Source organism: Protopterus annectens, chromosome 9.part0 (genome assembly GCF_019279795.1).
Source record: "Protopterus annectens isolate FY-2018-M chromosome 9.part0, PAN1.0, whole genome shotgun sequence".
NCBI lineage: Eukaryota > Metazoa > Chordata > Ceratodontiformes > Protopteridae > Protopterus > Protopterus annectens.
Genome location: NC_056743.1, coordinates 897,987,758 through 898,008,264, shown reverse-complemented (window position 1 = coordinate 898,008,264; position 20,507 = coordinate 897,987,758). Strand labels below are relative to the sequence as shown.

The 20,507-nt window shown below is 41.7% G+C and overlaps 1 protein-coding gene across 1 annotated transcript in view; it reads left to right on the top strand.

Moving 5' to 3' along the window:
* The window catches only part of LRP1 (LDL receptor related protein 1), a 2,772,300-nt gene that overhangs the window by 1,865,746 nt on the left and 886,047 nt on the right, over window positions 1–20,507 (top strand). Inside the window, exons 46-47 of the mRNA XM_044083629.1 lie at window positions 13,460–13,588; window positions 18,188–18,310. Of these exons, the coding sequence (XP_043939564.1) occupies window positions 13,460–13,588; window positions 18,188–18,310 (252 nt within the window). The remainder of the gene's footprint in view (window positions 1–13,459; window positions 13,589–18,187; window positions 18,311–20,507) is intronic.

Sequence of the window (20,507 nt, the reverse complement as noted above, 5' to 3'; positions counted from 1 at the left end):
CTTAGTGGCAATTCTCAGATCTGCTCGGAGTTAGTGCAGAATGGCAAAAAATGCACTGAACCGACCGATATCGCCAACCTTCTGGCAGACCGGTTCAGTGCAAACTTCACCCCCCTCTCACCCCCAAAAGGGCCCATAACCATACCAGAAGAATGTAGTGCCCCTGAAATCACAGACACTCAGGTTAAAACAGCCCTCTCCAAAACCAATAACCTCATCAATGGGACCAGACGGTGTCCCAGGCTGCCGTCCTACATGAGCTCAAAGATGAACTAACCCCTCACCTAAACACACTGTTCAAACTCAGCCTCTCCACAGGCTACATGCCCATAGAGTGACGCACAGCAACGGTTATTCCACTCCACAAAGGTGGAGCCACAACAGACCCCGGCAACTATCTCCCTATAAGCCTAACTAGCTTGGTCTGCAAGACTATGGAGCATATCATCGTGGATCTCATAAACAGAGACATTGGGAACCTCCAAACACTCGACCCTACCCAGTTTGCCTTTGTTAAGGGCAGATCATGCCTCCTAAACCTGGTGGACTTCTTTGAGACAGTTACGAAGGCTTTAGATGAAGAAAATGTGGTCCACACAGCCTACCTAGACCTCGCAAAGGCCTTCAACACCATTCCCCATTCAGGTATTATAGACAAGCTCACCAGCCTGAACATAAACCCCTATGTCACGAGATGGGTTGCCAACTGGCTCACAGACAGAACCCACATGGTAAGAGTTGCGGGAGCTAGATCTGACTCTAAACCGGTTACAAGTGGCGTTCCCCAAGGCTCAATCCTAGGACCCCTCCTGTTCAGCATGTACTTCTCAGAAGTACAGGCAAGCACAGAAGGACTATGGCTACCAAGTTCGCAGACGGCTGCAAACTAGGGGCTATAATTGACTCTCCAGCGGACACAGACATCCTCCAAAAGGATCTCACTGAGACCGATACCTGGTGTCAAAACCATGGCCTCAAGCTAAATGCCAAAAAGTGCATAGTCATACCCACAAACTACCTCATAGGTGGTAGACCCTAAATATGGAAGATGTAATAAGGGATCGGGGACCCAAGTAGGTAGTAACCTGTCCTTTGATAATCACGTTGCCAAAGTAGTTAGAAAATCCTTCTATGTGGCCCACTTAATCGCAAAATGGTTTGCATCCAGATTAAAAGAGGTTATTGACCCCCTCTATGCATCACTCACAAGACCCATCATAGAGTACAACGCCCCATTTGGGATGTACCTTACAAAGACACCTGCAACAGCTGGAAAGACCACAAACAGATGCTCGACTAAAGAAACTCCAGCTGTACTCGGTTGCATACCTCCTACTCAGAGGTGATCTCTGCCTGACATATAAGGCCATGTCCATCCCAGAATTGATGGACATGCTCCACCTAAAGAAAACCATATCCCCTCGAGCCACACTCTCTAGGGATCTAAACCTCACCACAACAATAAATAGGCCGTGCTGGAGGGGATAGATTCCTGTCCCAGAGACTTCCCATTCTCTGGAACAAGATTCCAGTCTGCATTAGGCAGAGCTCCTCGCTAACCCTTTTCAAGAGAAACCGTGACGAGTGGATGGGAAACAGAAGGTTTACCCCGGGGATCACTTCAGTTACTCTGCTGGACAGAGGCACAGGGAACTAATCTAAAGTGGCAGTGAAAGCCAACACATTCTGGCTAGGCTTATAAATGCCTTTGGGCAGATAGCCTAGTACCTACCTATAAACCTGTGGAGCAAGAAGTTTATGCTTCTTATTAGCCCATCTTATTCAGCAGGTCTTCCTGATGTCTCAGAAAGGGGGGAGGTATTCATGATTCTGTTAAAGCCATACTAGAATCGTCAAATTTGGCTTCTTGTTTTCCAGCATTTGGTCCAACCCACACTTTGCAGTTTTACAGTTTTTGCAAGGACACAGGGCTGGACAGTCCACCCTTCCCTGTTGATGCTGAAGCTGCTTGCCCTTGCTGCTGAGGCCAGGGTATTAGCCAGATATGGTATATTTTTAAAGATTCTTTGGTCCTTCTGGCTATGAGGAAGTCGGCTTACTCATTGAAGTGGAATAGGGTCACACTCTGGGTTAATAGCAAGGAGCTTTAATCTCTTTTCTTGTATGTATCTTTCATCCTTGGTTAGTCGCTGTCTTTGTCCAGTTCTGTATTGAGATACTCCATATAAGGTTCAGTTTTTCATTATTTCAGTTTCATGTTGACATCACAGTAGCCCAGTTTTGGAACAACTATCTTTTCTTGGAAGTATTCTCACCTCTACTTACCCATTTATATTCTACCCCATTACTAGACTTAGATGTAGATTTTGTTTTGGAAAGGCTGTCCTTAACTTTTGAAACTTGTATCATCTTTTACGTATGTTTCTCATCTTGAAACACTTTCTTTCTAGTAGCTGGTTAACGCAGTTATGTCATTCTGCAAGTTAGGTACTCTCTGGACAACAAAACCATTAACAGTATTTCATGATGTTCTTCGTGTTTCACTGTTGCAGTCAACACATTTGAGTTATCTGCTTGCAGTAGCCCTCAGTCGGCCTGATTAACAAAGTCTTGGGTTCTGCGTCAGTTGCTGTCCCTTCTTCCGTGACGTCAGGTCGTCAGGGGTATAAAACATGCAGCCAATGCCATTACATCAGTCTTTCTTGCTGTGCAGTGCCCAAAGCAGAAGCAGTTCGCAAGTGCCGGTTGGAGAACTCCTGAAATTTTCATTTTCGAGTTTCAGAACCAAAATCTTCAACTAAAAGCTAAGTACCCCATTGGGGAAACTTTTTCTTGCTCTTAACCGATGTCATTAAAAGTAAATAATTGCATTACTTGTGCTGCGGTGGTGGTTCTGCGGTAGCGTTGTAGCCTCACAGTAAGACATCCTGTTCGATTCTCAGCTAAAAAAGCGTCTTCTGTGTGGAGACCTGCATGAATGTTCGTACCTTCGTTAAAGGTTGTGTGTCAGGCTTGGCAAGTCGGTACGTAAAAATCTACTGCCAATCATTACTGGACCGGAGTTCCACTGTGGCAACCCCAACCGGGAAAAGCCAAAAGGTACAACAACAACTTGTGGAAAGCAAATGCCTCATAAAGATTTTCATTCGTACTGTGTTCCTTGCCTAGGCCCTGACCACGACGTACCTCACTGTTGGTTTTGTGCCTAATCAGAAAAATCCTGATTCTAAAAAGAGGCTTGGGGATTTCTTACTTCTGCCCCAGCACAGGCCTTTAGCCATTCCTCCTGTACTAGACATTGTTGATGATGCCTTTTTGGAATCTAGCGTGGCCTTTGACTCATTACCTCCTGCTCCCAGAAAACCTGACAGATATTACAGGGTCCCTGATTCTCATTAGTTCCTTTTTAAAAATCCTACTGTGGATCCAGAGACCATTTCACAGGGACCCAAGGGTATTAAAGCTACTACCTGCCAAAAATACTACCCCCTCTGATAGAGACTCCAGGGTGCTGGATAGATGGGGTAAAAAGGTATACAGTTCTGCAACTTTGACCATTTGGGCCTTAAACTGCCAGTTTCATATGTTAAGGTATCAGCAGCATGTTATTGGATTGCTTAAACAGAAAATGATGTTGATTCCTGATTGTGCTGAAAATAAGGATTTACAGGATTTATTGCACTCAGCTGAACAAGTTGGAAAACATATTTTGCAATGTGGTTTTGATTCACTAGAGGCATCTTACAAGGCTGCTGTAACTGGGTGTGTACTTAGAAGGCATGCTTGGCTTAAGGAGCAATCATTGCGAGATCATGTTAAAGCTAAATTACTGCATGCTCCCTTAAACCAGGACCACCTGTTTGGCAACAAGGCAGAAAAAGTCCTTAAAAAGATGGAGGAAAAAGCAAAATCTATGCAAACTGTTAAAGATTTTTTACAAGTACAACCTCCAAGGTTTAGTAGGCATTGGCCTTCCAAGAATTGGTCCTTTCCTGCCTCTTCCAGACCTTCTCAGTCCAAACCCAGATCAAGCAGAGCTCCCAGGCTTTGGTCCCAGGGTACGCACAGGACTAAGCAGTGGGGGTCCTCCACTTCCAAATCTGGGAGAAATAAAACTCCCCCCTATGGTACACTGTCTCAATGACTTCTTTTTAAAACTTCTAAGCACTTCTCAACTAACTGCCCCTTTGGGGGGAAAGATTGCTCTTCGTGCAAAGAACTGCAAACTCATTACCCAGGGCAAATGGGTTTTAAATATAGTGTCAGAGGGATACAGATTTCACTTCCACATGTTACCAACACCAAGCGGATGGCCCAATCTACCCCCAAATCAGTGGGCAGAGGCCCAAAAGCAAGTACTTTCTCTCCTAAGCATGGGGGCTATTCAGTTGGTACCAGAAGAGGAAAAGGGACAAGGTCTGTACTCGAGACTTTTCCTGGTACCCAGAAAAGACAGTTCATGGCGTTCTATCGTGGATATTTCTACTCTAAACACCTTTGTAGTGATTCCAAAATTCAAGATGCTGACTCTTCACCAGTTGCTCCCTGTGATAGGCAAAGACACCTGGTTGGCAACACTAGATTTAAAGGAAGCATACCTGCACATCCCAATCAGGGAATCTTGCAGAAGATACCTGTGCTTAAGCAGGCTACATGCACTGTCAGTTCTCTGCACTGCCCTTTGGCTTATCTACTGTGCCCAGGGTATTCACATAGTGCCTAGCCCCAGTCATTGCATTTTGCAGGCAAAGAAATATCCAAATATATCCATACCTGGATGATTGTTTAATTCAGGCAGAAAGCCAGGACATACTTTTGAATCATCTGGCCTTTGTACAAAGGGTGCTAACTTGTCTGGGGTACACCATAAACAAAAATAAATCACACCTGGTACCCTGTCAACAAATTATATTCTTGGGAGTAAGCTTGAATACAACTTCCCAGATGGCTTTCCTCACGCCAGAGAAACAAATTCCTTTGACAACCTACTTCAAACAAGTGGCCACAAAAACCGTGCTATCTGCAAGGCAAATGCTACAAGCCTTGGGGGTTCATGGCCTCCTGCATTCTTCTAATTCCATATGCAAGACTGCATATGAGGAAACTACAATGGTATCTAAAAAGCCTATGGTGTCAGCATTCTCAGGATCTAGAAGCAATGATTCCTATCATACCTTGAGTTTCTTTGGTGGGCAGAGGCCTGCCACCAAAACAAGGGACTACCATTCACACTACCCCCTGCCGCCCAAACCCTAACAGACTCATCAGACTATGCATGGGGAGCTCACCTGGCAGGGAAGTGCATTCAGGGAAAATCAACCCAAGTCAAATGCACCTGCATAACAATCAAAAAGAAATGTTAGCTGTACAGAATGCTCTGACAGCCTTCAAGGACCACATTCTTCCAGGACAATTAATGGTAAAGCTGGACAACACCACTGTTATATGGTACATAAACAAGCAGGGAGGTACACATTCTTACCCCATCTGCAGACTAGCCATGGCATTGTGGAAGACAGCCCTGAGCTACCAAGTGCATCTACAAGCTCAATTCTTGCCAGGAAATCAAAATACACTGGCAGAAGAACTAAGCAGAAACCTCATGGACCCACACGAGTGGAAACTGGAACCAAGGATTTTCAACATGTTGACAAGCAAATGGGGGAGCCCAGATATAGACCTGTTTGCCTCCCCCAGAACTGTCAATTGGACAAATTTTGCACAAGGGCTCCCACAAACAAGCTTGGAAAGTGGATGCTCTGTCGTTCAGCTGGAAAAAACTATCAGTTTATGTCTTTCCTCCTCTGCCTCTGCTCTCCAAAGTACTACTTAAAATCAAACAAGACAACCCAAGGACGATTTTGATTGCACCAGATTGGCCACGCCAACACTGGTACCCCCTCTTGCGCATTGTGTCACTGTTGGCCCCATGGCACCTGCCTCAGACTCCTACCCTATTGTGTCAGCAGGAGAGCCAGATCCTGCACCCTCAGCTTCAGACATTGAACCTTGCAGCCTTGTTAATTACCTAATCTCTCCTCTACTATCCCTCAGTAAACCAGTGATGGATATCATTTTAGAGGCAAGGAGGTCTAGTACTAGAAAATCTTACGCTGAAAAATGAAAAAGATTTTGTGCCTGGAACCAATCTCAAGGGATGACCACAGCAGTGCCCAATTTACCTCAGATTTTACAATACTTAACTGAGATGCTTCACAAGGGCCTGTCTTTCTCCTCGATCAAAATTCACACCTCAGTCATTTCAGCTCATTATAGCACAGACCCTCCCCTCTTCTCTCATCCACTGCTCAAGCAGTTCCTCAAAGGGGCCAAAAAATTATGACCACCCAGGAGACTTCCAACTCCAGCTTAGGACCTTAACTTTATATTGGAAAAACTCACTCCTCCTTTCGAGCCAGCTGCTACTGCAGACTTAAAATTCCTTTCTTGGAAAACAGCTTTCCTTTTACAATCACTTCAGGAAGAAGGGTATCTGAATTACAGGCCCTCATGGCAGTGGAGCCTTTCATCATCTTTCATGCGGACAGGGTGTCTCTCTGGACCAATCCCTCCTTCATGCCCAAGGTGTGGTATCCAGTGTGGCCCTCAATAAGTCCATTCATTTGCCAACCTTCTTTCCTAATCCACAAAACAAAGGGGAACGGATACTGCACTCCTTAGATTTGCACAGACAAATTAGATTCTACTTGGGCAGGACTGAACCCAAGGAAATCTGACCAACTGCTGGTGGCATTTGCTGCAGGGGCAAAGGGGAAGGCTATTTCAAAGCAAACCATTTCCAAATGGATAGGCCGTTGCATTCATTTCTGCTACGAGCACCATGGAAAACCTATCCCACAGGGGATTAGACCCCACTCAACCAGGGCTGCATCTACCTCTACAGCCTTTCTCAGAGGCATCCTTACCAGGGACATCCTAGAAGCTGCTACCTGGAGTTCTGTATATACTTTCACCAAGCATTACCATCTGCCAATTTTCTCTATATCCAGAGCTGGCTTTGCCACTGCAGTCTTGCTGGTCCTAATGCTATCTAAATTCCTCCTCCCATCCTTAGCTTTGGGAATCTATCCAAATGTGATGACTGCAACAGTGAAACACGAAGAGCATAGTACAGTTGTTTACACTTACCATAAATGTAGATGTTTGAGTGTATTCACTGTTGCAGTCCTGGTTACCCTCCCTCCAGCCCCCTTACTTCTTTTGGCTATACCTCTACTCTACTTTACTATGTTTAAAAGCTTTTTGGTGCATTTGCTTTTTTATTGGAGGTATAACCTTGTATATTTATAGATTTAATTGCTTCCCATTAGGGAGTCACTGACATCTGGGGCAAGAAAAACTGATGTAATGGTGTCGGCTGCATGTTTTTTTTTACCCCTGACGACTTGACGTCACAGAAGAAGGGACAGCAACTGACGCAGGACCTAAGACTTTGTTAATCAATGCCGACAGGGCTACTGCAAGCAGATAACCCAAATGTGATGACTGCAACAGTGAATACACTCGAACATCTACATTTATGGTAAGTGTACACAACTGTACTTTTTTCATAAAGACTGGGTCATTTTATTCACCAACCCACGGTTCCTTCTTAAGGTGGTTTCTAAATTGTCTGAACCAGTCTGTTCACCTGCCTGTGAAGTATTTTACTCCTAAAGAGGCTCTTTTGAACATGTTAGCTATTTCAAGAGCAGCCTGACCCTGCCTGTGTATGATGTCTCTAATTAGAAATACATAGCAGCTATTTGTAACGTTTAATAAAGGAAGGCAGAATAAGTGGCTCTCTGAGCATTTCATGTCTATCTGGTTTGGAAATTGCAGTTGGATCTACAAAGTTTGTTACATCCTTTGAATCACAATTGCATGGAAAACCTGCAAAACACTGACTAACTGAGAAACACAAACCTTTGAAACTCATGCTGACATCTTTGCACAGTTATCAGACCAATCAGGAAAATGTAGAACAGAAAAAAAGGAATTTTTGTAAGGGCGTCCACTTCTATGTGTAATCAATACTCTCATTTTTTAATTGTTATTTTGGGTTCACTGCCCCCTGCAGAAAGGGTAATCAGTAACAGAGGAAGAAAACCTTGTTTTTCTTTTTTTTTTGGGGGGGTGGGGGTGGTGATTGTGAGTTTTCAAACATACTCACCCATACATTTTTAGAACCAGAGCATCATTTCTAAGTTGTCCTTTGGATAAGGCATTAAACTGAGGTCTTGTCTGCTTGGGTTAGTGATATCTCGGGTAGATGTTAAAAATCCCACAGCACCTATTAAACTATTGAAAAGAGTAGGAGAGGTTTCCCAGTGCCCTGGTCAAATTTCTCCTAGAGGTATAAGTTCCACCTCTGTTCTCCTCTGAAAAGAGGCTGCTAGTCTAGTTGAACTAACCTGGTCAACAAAGAATAAATAAAGTAAATCACAGAGTGGGCAGCAGTACATGCACGAACAAATAATACTCAAGCAGTGATGCTAGAGCAATTTTGATACTACCAGACTGTACACCATTGTATTTGACATTATCCCTTCCCATCAAGCCCATTTGAGATTGTTGTTGTGTCTTTCGGCTTTTCCCGGTTAGGGGTCGCCACAGCGGAACTCCAGTCCGCTAATGATTGGCAGTTGATTTTTACGTGCAGAGTTGCCAGCCCTGACGCACATCCTTCAACGAAGGTACGCCCATTCACGCATATCTCCACACAGAAGATGCTCTAGCTGAGAATTGAACGGGACAACGCTACCGCAGCACTACCACCGGCCTTATTCCACAGGAGATCCTGATTTCTGAGAAGCCTGTGTCTGCAAGAGAGCTGTGTTGCATCAAGCTGGTCCTGGATTCACACATTCTCAGAACAGCACATTCTTTGTGTAACAATGCCTGTACGAAGTGGGGCTGGGAGAGCATTCATGAATGGACTGCTTTCCTAAACTATCATAGAACTGTATTTGCAGCCATATCATGGTGCAACTCAGTATTCCTTCCTTTAGTATTTCTTGGGCTGATGACCGATGGTTCCCTCTGAAATTAGGTTATGTACCTTGTTATAATGCCAGATGTTTTATGGGTGTTCACTCCAGATGTCTTATGGGTGGTCACTCAACAGTCCTGACCCCTGGTTCTTCTGTAATGCCCTTTGGAGGGTTGTTGTCCTCTAGTTCTTGGCAAGGCCCATCCTTTTGGTATGGAAAAGATGGGGATAAAGGACACATCTTAATATTTTTTCATACATCTTTATTTATTAAAGAATCAGTGATAGGCAATTGAAAAAACTCTGTCTCAACAGTTTACAAAAGGATACACACACTAAGATTTCTACATAAGCATTAACCTTCTCTAATACCCTCAAATTTACATGGTAATAACGTTTGCAGTAGCTGTACTGTTGCAGATTTAGTTGACACTGTGCTCTTCATCTCCAGTAGAAAGTGAAAAAAACTGACATAAACATTTGTTCTGTGATTTTCATGAAATTCCTGTCAACTCTTGCTAATGGAGTATGTTTTAAAGAAGAATGTACAGTCTTGGGCAAGGGGTCTCCAAAAGACAGCAGCCACCTTTTTGCCACATTTAGGTGTGCCACACTCGCCTGTTATTGCCTCTTTTGTTCTTTGGATATCTGCTACCTAACATTCCTGAAGCTAACCTTGAAGCTTACCTGGCACTATACCCGCATGCAGGCTTTTGTAGTGAGATCCATGCCCTCCATTTTCATTATGTGATCTGTTCTTTTGCTAAGATCAGTAAAGTCTGGGATTGCTATTTGCTTCCATTTTCTAGTAATCCACTTTTATTCACTGTCATTGTAACTTAAAGCATTCTTTCCTGATCTGCAGGTAATTGCTGAGGCTCATCCAGCCTCCAGATGACTATTTCCCTAGAAGTACATAACTTCTGCAAGAATAGAGTCTAGTAACCCATGAGTTTGTGTTTGAAGTTACCAATGTTGAGCATTCCCAAAACATGCACATCTACAAGCTTGTGCTGCTGCAGCATCACCTGCATTCATTGGAAGCTCGGGGGAACATGTGATTTATGCATACTAGCATGTAAAAGCATTTAAGCTGACCTGCCGCTGCAAGTCCACCTGTCTTTTTTTGGTATACGTGGACATCATTCAGACTTTGTGCCAAAGAAGTAGGTCAACCCGGTCAACCTCTGTCTTCAGAGTCCTGGACCATTCTTTCTTACAATCTTCTATTTCTCCATTTTTTGGGGTATCCAAACTTTTGAGTCTGTACTTGTTTCTGTCAAGAACTTTACTAGGTCTGTCTGGAAATCTGGTTGAATATCATGTATATTAAACTCCCTGGCTGAAGCAGTCAGCCGATAATATCCCAAATACCAGGCTTACTAACAGGCAAATAACTCTCTGTCTGTATCCAACCAAGCCATATACTCCCCTTTTTGAAATGTTCTCAGTATGTCACTAGAGAGTTAAAGGTCCTCCAGTTATATTGTACCTCCCTATGCTAAACCAGTTTGAATCTAACTGGAAGTATCTGCCTAACCCAAAGGAAAAACACTTCTCTTTTTTTGAAAAGGGATCTCCAAGAATCTTTCCCCTTCACTATGTTTCCAGTGTTTCAAAAGCCTATACCTGGCGTCCCCATAAATATTGTAGGCTAAGCAGTTTGCAGCAGACTAGGCATGTTCACTAGAATGAGATACTGATGTCCCAGAATGGGGTGGGGACTACATTTTTCATTTGCATGCAGTAACCTTTGTAAATATATGTGTGTGTGTGTATATATATATATATATATATATATATATATATATATATATATATGTATGTATATGTTTGTGTATGTATGTGTGTGTATGTATATGTATATATGGGTTTACTATCAGAATTGCGAACGTCACTCTGTTGAACGTTGTATAGTCGAGCGCATATGGTCGGAAACACAAATGTCGAAAGCAGTATAATCAATCGAGGAACGGTTTTACCATGGGTCGAGGTAGGGAGGATGTTTGTAGTAGGGTATTATACTGTACACCTACCTCAACCCATGGTAAAACCGTTCCCGATTGATTATACTGTCTTTGACATTTGTGTTTCCGACCATATGCGTTCGACTATACAACGTTCGACCGAGTGACGTTCGCAGTTCTGATAGTAAACCATATATATGTATGTGTATGCATATATATATATATATATATATATATATATATATATATATATATGCTAGAACGTAAAGGATAGAGCGCCCACTAGGCCTAATGGCTTTTGCAAGCAGCAGTGGAGGCTCTTATTGTCTCACCTTCCACAGGTTGTCATCACCAGTTAAACAAGGGACCAGTGACTGTGTCAGACAGGGCTAATCCACTAACTCTCCAAAAATATGTGGATTAAGGTGGTGTGAGGATTCATGGGAGACGGTGCAGTGCTGCAACCTAAGCTGCCTACTGAAGAGATTATAGTTAAAAAAAAAAAAAAAAACATAAACCCAGCTCTGTGGAACACAAAGAGAAAGAGAGAGAAACCACATAACCCAAATTTGAGTAGCATCTCAGAGACACGAAGAGTCTGCAGGTGAGGAAGTTAGTGAGTGACATATGCTAGCTCTCCCATCTTGGTTGAAGGAAGATGTTTATCCTAGTCAGACTGACGTGCTACGATGAATGTGTGGAGGTTTGCACATTACCAATGACACATGACAGGGAAACGTGCTTGGCATTCAAGTGGCAGTTCTAGTAGTCCTCATAGGTTGGGCATGTGTGTATGAGCAAGCATATACACTTAGGGACAAGATGTAGTATGCTTCTGAGGTGAGGCAGATGTATGCCAACCACTAAGGGCAGAGTGAGGCCCAAAATAAGACAAATTCCCTCACTGCTAGGAAAGGCATAAGAACCAGCTTGGCTGCCCCCTCTCACCAATACCCAGGATGGGGAGGAATAACTTGGGTAGGCTGATGTGGGGAAGCTTTTTGGTTTGCAGATATGACATGAAAAAGCTTTCAGGAAAACAGAAAAAAACTGGCACTCTTCTCCTGCCTTGTTTTCCCCAACCCCTTTTATCCCCCCAACATTAGTAGCTTATTTCCACTACTTGTGTACACCCCTCATGTCCAAGGAGGTTTTGTCCTCCACTGAGTACCCTATTGTATCCCCATCCCCTGTTGTTATCGCTCTGTCCATAGTCATAACTCGAATTGCCTTTGTGCTGCCTTTCAGGCAGGGCTTCTTCACCCTGTTTTTTGCCCATTTGAATGCAGCTGTCACCACTTCATAACATTTCTGGTTTTCACTTGCAGCTCTGCCTAGTCCAGTCATCTTAAGCACTAGAGCTTGAAGCATAACTATTCTTGCTGCCTTAACTATTCTTGCCTCTGGGCAGCATACCACAGAAAGTAAGTCTTTCATTACTTTTGCTTGCTTACAGTTTATGCAGGCCTCCCCAGAGCTTCTTACACCGCACTGCTGTATTACATCAGACTGCATCATACATACCTGTTCTACTTCTTTGGCATTAAATTTCCTTGTTATGAAAGAAATACTTCTGATAACTTATTCTTTTTAAGGTCTCATAATGGATGACTTCGCTTGCTTGCTAGAAGAAATGGCTAGAATTTAGAAAGTAATGTAGCACTGTAATGCAAAAGAAAGGATTGCTCTTGGATTATTGGGGATCACTTTTTTTTTTTAAACATCACAACTAAAACAGTAACACAAATACGCATACATTAATATACAATAAAGTAAATCATATTAAACATTTTTTCATGCAGCATGCAAATACTTCCTTTTTCACAATTCGGATTCACTGCATTGTTCCATGAATTGTTCAGCTCCTGCCTTCCCTTAAACATCACTCCTCTTTCTGAACACTATTCTACATGTATTGTTCCTTTAATACTGTGTAATTTTCTCATTCTTATTAGGGATCACGTTTTGGTAGTCAAGTTTGTAATAAAACTGCATGTAATTTCACAGTAGTTTAGTCTATTATTTCATCACAGCATATAAAATCAACAGTTTTTAGCAACCTAAAGTTAATTTGCTTTTCTGATTGGAAAGAAAAGCTTTGTTTTCTATGGAAATGTTTAGTGACGCACTGATTAGAATTTATTTAAAGATTTGTCCACAGTTACTACAGTCCAGATTCTGTTGGCAGAAATTGCTTTTAATGGTACATGTTGCATTGAAGAGGAGCTGAAGGATTAGCCAAGATGCCCTTTGCTAGTTTATTTCTTTGTGTATTTTATGAGAATTAGTATTGCAAGGTCCCTCAGCATGGTAAATCATCCTTAGTGATTATTGAAAGGTACACTGCTAACTTACTGAGTGTATTGGCTGCATATATGGCCTTTAGCTGTTGATCAGATTTTGGGAATTTAGATTTGTACTGTGACTGACTGACAGCAACATTGCTCATGTTTTAACTAGTATCAATGTTTCCATATTTTTTGCTGTAGCATAACAAAACACATGGCACTGTCCCAACTAAAACCTTTATTTTGTTTAGCCTTAAACACAAGTTGTCCGCAGTATGATCAGTTTGAATGTGGAAATGGAGAGTGCATTAGTTATATCCAGACTTGTGATGGCATTCCTCATTGCAGAGACAGATCAGACGAGAAGCCATCCTTCTGCAGTAAGTGCTTTTGATTTATTTATGTCAGTGATTTAATAAGCTTTATGAAGATCTGTTTTTATTTACATTTCAGGTTGTAATATAATTGTGCTCTAATCCATCCATCCTCAAACCCCTTTTCCCATTTTTGCACATGGGGTTGGTGTGTCACTTCTGCAGTGACAGTCATCTCAAGCCAAGTTTTCACACAGTCAAGTAGCTAGCCCTGCTGCGGTAATTCGTGTGTACCACTCACGTGCACACACTCACACCTACGGCCAATTTAGTGTCAGATCCACCTACTGCATGTCTTTGGAATGCGGGTGGAAACTGGAGCACCTGGAGGAAACCCATATGACCGCAGGGAGGACATGCACAGAACCCACCCCAGGTAAGCATTGAACTGGAGAACCTCTTGCTGTGAGGCGACAATGCTAATCTCTGCACCACAGTGGCCACCCTAACCAGAGAACCTCTTGATATGATAAAAATATCCTTGAATAAAACCACTTTTCCACCTGGGAAGGGAAAACTGGTTCTAGCACTCCATGGGACAGCATGTGATGAAGGACAGGTGGAAACAAAAGATTAAGTTCCAGAGGATGAGGAATTACCCCCTGGAAAGGAGGAATTTCATCCTACTGTCATCTGTAACATTGATGAATAATCTTCAAAATCCATTTGTCTGAAACTATCTGTTGCCAAGGAGAAAAGTGGAGATTCAAACTTTCTGGTAGAAAAAAGGGGCTGCTAGGGTGGTAGGGAGGAACAATGTCTCTTAAACCCAGTAACATCCTCTGAGGCAAATAACAGCTATTACTGAAGGGTGGAACAGGAGACGAAGGAAAGAAAGGAAGCCCCATAGCAAGACTGACAGGGAATACCCCTCATGACATACTAGGAGACAGACAAAAAGGAAGAGGGTTGGTGGGCAGGAAGGTGAGGAAGGATGATCGCAGACGACACAGATGCAGAATTGTGGTGAATACTTATCTGATGTTGGCTTTTTCGTCCATTGCTTAACCGATGGGACAGAGTCCCCAGCTAGAGGAATCCTGGGTGGTCTTCAAGGAAGGTTATTCAGTGTAGAGTTGAGCCAAAAGCTGCCATATTCCTAGATAAGATGCCCAGTTTATAATGACCCATAAGGTTATGAGCATAGAACCATGTAGCAGCTGCACAGATATCATCTGTACACACACTGGACCAAAAAGTGGATGATGTGGCCATAGATCTGGTGGAATGTGCTTTAAGATGTCTTGATAAAGATAAAATTTTACTCTTGTGAATGAAAACAGTGTAGTCAGCCATTTGGCTAAGGTTACTTTTGATACTGCTTTGCACAACTTAGCCTTGTCGAACGAGACAGTTCTGATTTTCTTTGGCCTTTAGTTCTATGAATATAGAATCTGAGTGGCCTATGAACATCCAATAATTGAAGCATGTATTCTTCCTTGTTGGAAAAAGTTCAAAAAAGACTGGCAGATTAATTGATTGGTTAAGATTTGCTTTTAACACCATTTAGTCAGAAAGGAAGAGTTAGTCTCAAGAGATACTCTATCCTTATGAAAATTCAGGTAAGGTGGTGGGAAGAAAGTGCCTGGAGCTTTGAGAGTACCCATCTAGCTGATGTAATGGTGTCCAGGAAGTGTTTTCAGTATGAAATACTTTAACTGTGCCCTCGCTGAAGGTCTGAAGCGTGACAAAGCATGAAGGATTAGTGTAAGGTCCCATGGAGGGATAGGATCCTTAATGTAAGCTAGAGAAGAGTCGTTTTTGCCTCGGTAAAAAGTTTGAGATGGCAGCCAGTTGCACCTTAACTGCCGAATAACTAGCTCCATTATTGGAGATGGAAGCCAGCAAATCAAGAATCACTGGAATACTTGCTGAAAAAGCTTTAATTATCACTGATGTGTGCAAAAATGGGAATTATAATGCTGGCAGTCAGTTAATGAGGTGTTCTGTTCCTGACTGCTGGTAGGCTAGACTGCAATTCCTTGGAGCGTTTAGACCAGGAAGATATAAATGTGAAAAAAATGTTTTCAACCAAATACATAAATCAGCTTTTTTTGCTGTGTGCATTCAGTTAAAATAGGCATACCTCTCAGCTGTGCCTGATTTCCAGGGACATCCCCCCGATTTTGACTCAGATTTTAGGCCTGTCCCCCTTAATCTCTCCTAAAACTGGTGACTTTTGGAGGAAAGGTGGCGAATTATACTCACCAAATAATGGCAATAATTAAGAGTTATACATTTTTTTATTTCACAAAATGTATATTAATTAACATTCTTTTATTTTGCCAATATCTCAAGTTAATAGTATTAATATTTTTAAAATGTCCCTGTTTGTCCTTGATTTTTTCTGGGTTTGTCCCTGATTCTGTTGGTTTGTCCCCGATTGGTTGAGAGCTATGAAAATATGTTTTTTACATTTAAAGTGCTTCATTGCAGCACTGTAGATCACTCACTTTGTGTTTTAAGTTGTAGACTCTGAGCCTTAGTTTAGGTCATCAAGTGAGTCTGCTTCCTTTAAATTCAGGTTCAAACACCTTTTCCCCAACCAAGCCTCTAGCTCTTTTTAAAGGACACCAAAGAATTCAAGCTTCTTAAATGCAGTGATACAGAGTTTCACCACCTTCTAGCTCCAATATGAAAAGTCATAGCAAGAAAGGTAGAATTTGGCTTTGAAATCACCATTTTTTTCTTTGTATTCCTAGGGTTAAAGTACAGTGAGGAAAATTAAATTCCTGTTGGCGCTTCATAGTTATCACTGTCCCTTCTTACAAGTCTGCAGTTGAGCATGAACAGAGAGATTTTTTTATTCTTTCCCAGAGTAAATCTTCCTTGTGAAATACATTTAGCCTCTTTCCAACCTGTTTATAGCTTTCTTATTATAAATGCAAATGGCCATGCCATATTCCAGGATAGGTCTTATAATGGATTTGTAGATTGGGAGGAATACTGCAGCTTCTCTGCTGTTGATGGTCCTTGATATTTTTTGTTTTATAATAACACTTCTTAATGACATTGTTCATGCGTCAGTAAAAAGAAAATGTTATCTATCCGCACTCCCAAGTCTGTCTGTTTTTACTCACTCTAGATTATGATCACCATTTGCATAAGGATGACAATTATTTGGTTTAGCAAAGTGTATTACTTTAGCTTTTTTGCATTAAATTCCATGTTATTAAATTTAGCCCAATGTACAAGTTGGCTGAACATATACTTTTTTTCAGTTTGATCATTTACTGAGTTTTCTGTAGCTCCAATTTCCATATCATCTGCAAACCTGCAGGTAGTGATGTCTTTTACCAATGGTCATCCAGTCATATCTGTTTTAATTGCGATTGCCTTTTCTAATTGTGCTACTTCTTTTCTCAAGTTATTTAGTTTTCCACCTTGCTAAAAATTCGTTTACCTTTTATTTGGACAACAGACTCGTATTCTGCTTTGAGGAATGGTGTCAAACGTCTTTGCAAAAATCACGATAAACTATGTCCACTGCCAAGTTTTAATCGTTAACTTTCCAAACATTATAGTAGAACTTAAATGAGTTTGTGATATATATTGTTTCCTGTGAAGCCATGTTGAGAAATGTCTTTGCAAATGTTTCCTTTGTTGCTTAACAGTTCTGTAACTGTTCTTTCAAAGCACTTACCCCAAGTGCAGGTAATGCGTATAGGTCTTAGGTTGTCCAGAGAATTGGCATATTCCCCTTTGGAATAGGTACAAAAATCACCCCCCTGCATAATTCAAAAACATAATGGTACTTTGAGGTTTCCTGAAATAGGAAATAGTAGGCACCCAGTCATCCAAAGAATTAGCATATACCCCGTTTGAAATGGGCACAAAAATCACCCCCCTCCATAATTCAGGAACGTAACAGCATTTTGCAGTTTCCTGAATTAGGAAATAGTAGGCACCTAGTTGTACTATCAGCATCTACCAAAAAATTTCCCATTAGTCCATCTGGACCTGGTGACATAGTTTTTATTCTCCCTAATGCTTTTTAAGATTAAGGCAGTTATAGCACGTGTCATCACCTTCAAATTCAGCTGCACCATTGAAGGTACTAGATAATGGCCGATTGCCAGCAAATGCGTCTCTAAACCATTTAAGTAAGGCAGCAGTCTGTTACTATACAGTTATTTTCAACAGCATGAAAGTTTAGTACTGTGGCTAATTTGCACTGTAACAGAAGTCAGTGTGCTATCTACCTTTCAAGTACTATAGTACTGAATGAGGTAAGGCAGCCCACACCAGTAGCACAGCTGGAGTAAAGCAGTAAAGAGCACAGTCGGAACTGAGTTTGTTTGCTCTTTGTATGGGGAGAATATGTAGAATATGCTGTGTAGGTCTGAAAAAAAATCTTAGGGGAAAAAAGTAGTGATTGTTAATTCCTGAGACTAAGATTCAGAAACATCCTGGGGGCACATTCAGTGTCATGCTTAGTGGGGTGCACTGATCTCATATGTAGCGAATGAGGAGCAGTATAGCATGCTTAAATATCCTCTCTGAGGAAAGGTTAACTGATCACATTGCTGTGAAGTCTTATTTTGCTGCTGTTTTAACTACGGTTTTGCAGTGAAACGAATCTTCTTTTCCTTCTTTTCCTTGCAGACAGTCGCAGTTGCAGGAAGGGCTACCTGCACTGCCTGAACAGGCGCTGCCTCCCTCTCAAGCTGTGGTGTAATGGAGTCGATGACTGCGGAGACAACTCTGATGAGGCACTGTGCAGTAATAGTAAGTCTTTGTTTAAAATTTGTTTGTGAAAAAGAGACATAGTACTAATGTTTCTGTCTAGCTTGAGATGGAATTAATTACAGGGCGATGTCAAGCTGTTACTTAATGGTTGCAACATTTTAATTGTGATAGTTTAAACTTTTGTATGAGCACAGTTAGAGAAAGCAGCAGCAGTGAAGTCTGGGGCTTTGTGTTAGTGTAGTTTCTCGCAGGCTGTTGTGCGCAGATGTGGGTGTGGTCTCATTGATTGACATGTTTAAGTGGTGTGTCACTGTTTGGGAGACATGCATAACTGACAGCCATGCAGATGCGGCATAAATATTCATGGTCTATTCATATTTTACATGTTTCTTCAATGTAGTGCAATCTCAGAGATGGTATATTAAATTTGCAGTGGGTGTGGGGGGTGCAAGGGGGCTTGCCCACCTGCAAAAGTGAAGGAAAAAAATAATATTAGCAGTTATAGTGCTATTAATTTTTTTCCTTTGTTTTTGCAGGGGGGAAAGCCCCCTTGCACACCCCTCCCACTAATTGAATATTCCAACTCTGAGATCACACAAGTTTACTAGGATGTCACAGATAGTTGGACGGCGGGCCGAGTTTAGGCGGGACTTGCTACTGTGCATCCTGCGAGGTACTACACTAATACAAAGACAAGTTTAGAGCACAATGATTTAGAGTGAATATTTTACCAGTATTACCCACACCCAACCATACATACCTCTCAAGTGTACCTCATTACGAGGAACGTACCTCATTTGAGGTCTTAAAAAGTTCATGTTCCTCAAAGTTCCTCAGTGTTCCACATTGAAAGACCCTGTCACACATTTAGTGTTAGGAATTTTTTTTAAGTGAAATCCATGATAAATAGAAATTAATCATATTAGTTCATTAAAAGATCTTCATTATAAGTAAAACCAGCATATTTTAACTCTCCTGTGTGGGTAATACTGGGTTTCCCCATGGCTGTGTGGTTCAGTCACAAGAGCAAAGCTGAAGTGATAAAGCCAGGCATGAATAAACCTGCATTACCCACAACATAGAGATTATAAGTTGCTGTTAAGAATAACATTAAAGTAAAAATGGTTTCACTTTTTTTGTTGTTAAATGTTGTATGTTTGAGCTTTATTAGTTTCCTGTGCTGTGTGGTACCAGGGCTGCGGTTGCACTGAGGAAAAGCATTTTTTTTTATTTCATAAATACACATTGTCTATAAAGTGTGCTTGTTTCCCATGCTCAAGGAAAGGGTGACATTTTTCTCTTTTAGAACACAGGAGGACATGAAAAGACCTTCAATGTAATTTTCTTAAGTGCTTTCATCTCTGGTGCTAGCATATTATAAAGTGCAGTAACAGTGCACTTCAAAGAATTAGCTGACTAAAACTGTGAAAAGAAATCTAACATATGTTGATGTTTGCTGTTGTCTCTGGGTTGGTTTAGTTAAGCCTTTGCCCTTTACAGGTGTCAGAACTGAGTCAACTTATTCCCTCCAGTACAGCTGTTTTGAGTGTGTACCTTTAACTCCTAGTGGGTGTGGCTTGAGGCTTTAAAAAAATGAAGTTATCACCTTACAGTTCTAACAAATGCCCATTGACAAAGGTCAGATATCAATATAGTTGTGTTTGCTATCATGTATGCTTCAAGATAAAATATTCTGATAAGTTGTATGTAGCATGGTACTGGAATTATTAATGTTAATATGAACAAACAGTATTTGATGCCTAGAGGTAGGAGGTAACTGCAGAAATGCCTGGAGGCACACTTGGCTATAATGAGTTTAACCTACTTTTGCTGTTGGAAAAGCAAATAACTAAGGGGAACCTGATGTAGTGCTTCCTTTTGGACATAGCCGGCCTTAGGCATAGGCCAACTTGGCAGCTGCCTAGGGCGCCACTCTAGCAGGGAAGCTTTTCCAGTAATATGGATGGTGTAGGTATGCCAGGATGGGGGCACCAAGTGGTGTGATGGGGCGCTGTGGAGCCCTTTTGCCTAGGGCACTAGTTGACCAAAGGGTGGTCCTGCTTCAGGAGGACATGATGTAATAAAACCTTAGATCGCAACTGAGGAATTGAAATGTATAAAAATGTCTGCTTGGTCTTTTGTTCTGTCTTTTTTGCTTGAAAGAACTTGGTGACTCATCTATAGGCAAGGTCTGTATTCTGCATATATATATATATATATATATATATATATATAT